This window comes from Nematolebias whitei, chromosome 16 (genome assembly GCF_014905685.2).
Source record: "Nematolebias whitei isolate Nwh7 chromosome 16, NemWhi1, whole genome shotgun sequence".
NCBI lineage: Eukaryota > Metazoa > Chordata > Actinopteri > Cyprinodontiformes > Rivulidae > Nematolebias > Nematolebias whitei.
The window spans coordinates 41,094,940-41,098,773 of NC_056513.1; the positions used below are offsets into that span (position 1 = coordinate 41,094,940).

The 3,834-nt window shown below is 47.4% G+C and overlaps 3 protein-coding genes across 3 annotated transcripts in view; 1 reads left to right on the top strand and 2 right to left on the bottom strand.

The window, feature by feature from the left end:
* cct4 (chaperonin containing TCP1, subunit 4 (delta)) overlaps positions 1-3,010 on the bottom strand; it is a 5,622-nt gene extending 2,612 nt beyond the window's left edge. The window contains exons 1-6 of the mRNA XM_037689998.1: positions 2,707-3,010; positions 1,205-1,257; positions 1,026-1,115; positions 843-951; positions 505-769; positions 290-422 (exon numbers count right to left, since the gene is read on the bottom strand). Of these exons, the coding sequence (XP_037545926.1) occupies positions 290-422; positions 505-769; positions 843-951; positions 1,026-1,115; positions 1,205-1,257; positions 2,707-2,812 (756 nt within the window). The 5' untranslated portion in view covers positions 2,813-3,010. The remainder of the gene's footprint in view (positions 1-289; positions 423-504; positions 770-842; positions 952-1,025; positions 1,116-1,204; positions 1,258-2,706) is intronic.
* The window catches only part of akt3b (v-akt murine thymoma viral oncogene homolog 3b), a 97,522-nt gene that overhangs the window by 19,692 nt on the left and 73,996 nt on the right, over positions 1-3,834 (bottom strand). The window lies entirely within an intron of this gene.
* pus10 (pseudouridine synthase 10) overlaps positions 3,238-3,834 on the top strand; it is a 13,922-nt gene continuing 13,325 nt past the window's right edge. Inside the window, exon 1 of the mRNA XM_037690000.1 lies at positions 3,238-3,296. The gene's annotated coding sequence lies outside the window, so the exon portion shown is untranslated. The remainder of the gene's footprint in view (positions 3,297-3,834) is intronic.

Consider the following 3,834-nt stretch of genomic DNA (forward strand, 5'->3'; position numbering starts at 1 on the left):
GGGGGGGGGCAGAGACAGATGAGTTCAACAATTTTAAGAGTTGGGTACATTTTTGCTTTTTTTTCTCCATTTAATGAAACAAATTTTCATCCCTGGAAATTATTTTCACTCTGTTTGGAGTGTGGACATCAGTTTTCAGTCAAACTGCGCGGGCCGTACAGATTAACAGATTAACTGAGGAGTCATTTATAAACTTCATGTGGGCCACCAGACGAGTCACTGTGCTCCATGAGCTGAAATAAACCAAAGCAGCAGCTTTTAAAAAGTCCAGGCTCATCAGCTGACTCACATCAGTTTTGGGAGGCGACAGACAGAACTGGATCAGGCCGATCTTGGCCTTCTCGACCCGGGTCACGCCGGTGTTGGCCACCTTCTGGGTTAGCACCAACCCGTCCACCAGCTCACAGTCGTCAATGGTCCCTCTGAGAACAAAACACAACCTTCTAAATATAAACTTGATAAAATCTCCACGGAGACATAAAGACAATAAAACTAGACACCCACCCGAGCTTCTTGATGATTTTGATGTCCTGCAGGTCCACGCCGGTGGCCGTAGCCGGGTCGATGACTCGCATGACGGCATCGACGCTCATGGGTGCCAGCAGGCTGGAGTACTGCGACACCACCTTGGAGCACAGGGAGGTGGTGGCGCTGTTCAGGAGCGTCTCACGGTCACTCAGCTCCACCGGCCGGCTCATGGCTGTCAGCACCTCCACACCCTTGTCCACGGCCTTCTGGAAGGACTCGGAGATGATGGTGGGATGGATACCTGTCCAACCAGAGAGCACAGTGTCAACCCTGCTGCTACACTCCGGCCCAGTCCCTCCCCCAGTTTGTCTGACCTTTCTGCAGCAGCTTGGAGCAGGCATCAAGCAGCGCTCCAGCAATCACCACCACAGAGGTGGTGCCATCGCCAGCTTCAATGTCCTGGGCTTTGGACAGTTCCACCAGCTGACACGAGCAGTAAGTCCACATTAACTCATGAAGGCTTCAACAATGTGTCAAGTTTAAGTAGAAGACATTACCATTTTGGCAGCAGGGTGGAGCACCTGCATCTGCTTCAAGATGGTGGCTCCATCATTGGTAATAGTTACATCACCTTTCTCATCCTGGATCTGAAACACCCAGAGGGTTCCACCTGGTTACTCAAATCTTCAAGACTGAAGTGCAAGCTCAGTGTAAAGTTGGACATCTGTCCTCTCACCATCTTGTCCATTCCTTTGGGTCCCAGACTTGTTCTGATGGCATCTGCAACCGCTGCCAAACAAAGCAGGACGAAGAGCAGCTGCATTACAGAGAAATGCTTCAAAACACACCAAACCTACGCAACGAGTTTATTGAAAACATGGATTTGGATACTGGTTTGAAGGTGTTTATTGAAAACATGGATTTGTGTACTGGTTTGAAGGTGTTTATTGAAAACATGGATTTGGATACTGGTTTGAAGGAGTTTATTGAAAACATGGATTTGTGTACTGGTTTGAAGGTGTTTATTGAAAACATGGATTTGTGTACTGGTTTGAAGGCTGCAACAACTACGCTGGACCATGTGACATCAGCCACGACGTGTCAGCAGAGCTGGGACAAGACCTCACAGAACAAAGACCGTCTGGTTAAATTATCACGGCCGCTCCTTTACGTCATTCGTGTGGCAGGCGTTAAGACAAGTGGTGTCGAGAAGCTTCCTCTGCAGCTACGTGCTGAGGGGAAGAGTCTCTGTTCTACATTTGTTTAGATTGAACAGATTTACTGCTGGAAACAGTTTTGAACTTGTTAATCCGTCTCGTTTGAGAGAGCGGAGTTAAAATGCGAGTCGAGTCCCTCCATCTTTGTCGTCCAAGCACAATGTGAATTTATCCATGCTCCTCAGAGCGAGGAACATTTCTCTGATCAAAAATGAAGGAGTTTCACTGCGATCAGTCCCGAGTCTGCCTCCATTTACTTCATCTTCAAGAACTCAGCTGAACTTTCTGGAGACGCTCAATGTCCATTGAGTTTCAGCCGTTTTGACCAAACGTTTCCTTTAAACCAGCAAGAAGAGACATAAATGTTAAGAAAACGTTTCCAACGAACCGTTTGTTCCGACACGCGTTCTGTTAGTTTTAATGTTGGCACCTCGGTGAAACTGGGCCTCCTGAGGTCTGAAGTGATGGAGCATTAGGTGCCAGTTTATAAATCTGTTTTATGAGTTGATCACTGTAGCTCTAGTTGATTACAATGGATCTGTTCAGTCCAAATGTAAAAACGGTTTCCTCACAACATGTCTGGAGTTTACAGATGGAAGAACTGGTCTCAAGCACCTACACACAATCTGTCCCAATACAGAGACAGCTGGTCCTGAAGACTCAGGATCAACATCTGCACCAAACTCCTGTCAGGTCCAGTGATGTTTACAACACAGTATAATCTGGTTTAATCCCTTGTGGACTCATCATCCTTGAACACGTTGCGGACCTGCCTGCTCAGCTCTGAATGACAGATGCCCAGTCCCAACGCCCCCAGTCATTAGCTTTAAACTGGGCTGACTGGGACTCTGGGCCTGCGGTACCTACACTTTAAACTGGGCTGACTGGGACTCTGGGCCTGCGGTACCTACACTTTAAACTGGGCTGACTGGGACTCTGGGCCTGCGGTACCTACACTTTAAACTGGGCTGACTGGGACTCTGGACCTGCGGTACCTACACCCGTCGGTATGTTAGCCTACCTTTGGCAGCAGATATATTGCTGAAGCGGATCTGGGCCGGCTTGTCGCGGTCCACATACGCCCCTCCTTTGTTTTTGCCTCCGCTTAAGGTTTTCGGTCCCGCCATGACTTGTTGCCTTTAAATATGACGGGAAGTGTTACGGGGAGTCGTCGGAGCGGGACTGATGGGCCCCCGGGGCTGAAACAGCGTGGCTTGGCCTCGGATGGACTTGGATGCAGGTGGCTTCTCCGGGTTCCCTGTTCGAACCTTCCAGAACACCGGCTGCTGCAGAGGAAAGAAGGACCCGGGCGGACGCAGAGAGATGACGCCATCAGGCAGTACAAGTAAATTGCCTAGTAAAAAAATAAAATAATAATTTAAAAAAAGTAACCAACGATATTTTCAAATTGTATCATTAGATTTATTTTTTAATCATATTAATGTGCTCAAGTAACAACATAAACAAAAACTATTATATATTTTGCTGCAAAGGCTTGCGCACTATGCTCATCTGGGGTCGATTAGTTTGGTCTGCGAGGCTGACAGAGCGCCTCCGATGATTCGTGTTGAGTTTGTAATTTAATTTTTGCAACGTAAACCCCTTAAGAAGGTAGGTTAACTAATATATTTACTATGAACACACTTTACTGGTTGTGTTTCAACATGTAAATGTGAAAGCCTGTTGTTGGCTGTCTGTAGCTCATCAGTCTGACAATGATCGTCATGGTAGCTCTACATTAAGTTCAAACCGCATGTCTGTCCTGCAGCTGTCTGCTCAAGACACTGGTCTTAGTGGAAAAATGACCCGGGACTGGTTCAGAAATGTACTTCAAAAGGGAATTGAATACAAAGTAATTTAATTTCACCCAGGTGTTTATTAATGCTAACTTTGATTAGTAGGGCTTACAGCTCATAACATTCAGTTCCTCATAAAATTAGTTTAGAAAAGATTTGTGGACCGGGTCAGAGCCAGATCCAGGACCTGGCTCCAACTGTCTCATTCCTTGTGTCGAAGCAGTCCTGAACCAGAAACAATGGTCTTACCTGGGGTCACCATCGAGGAGGGGTCCATGTAGGAAACTGTGATGTCCCTGTCACAGCGACACTCCAGCTCCTCCTGGGGGTCCCAGGGTGCTCCCGGGACACTC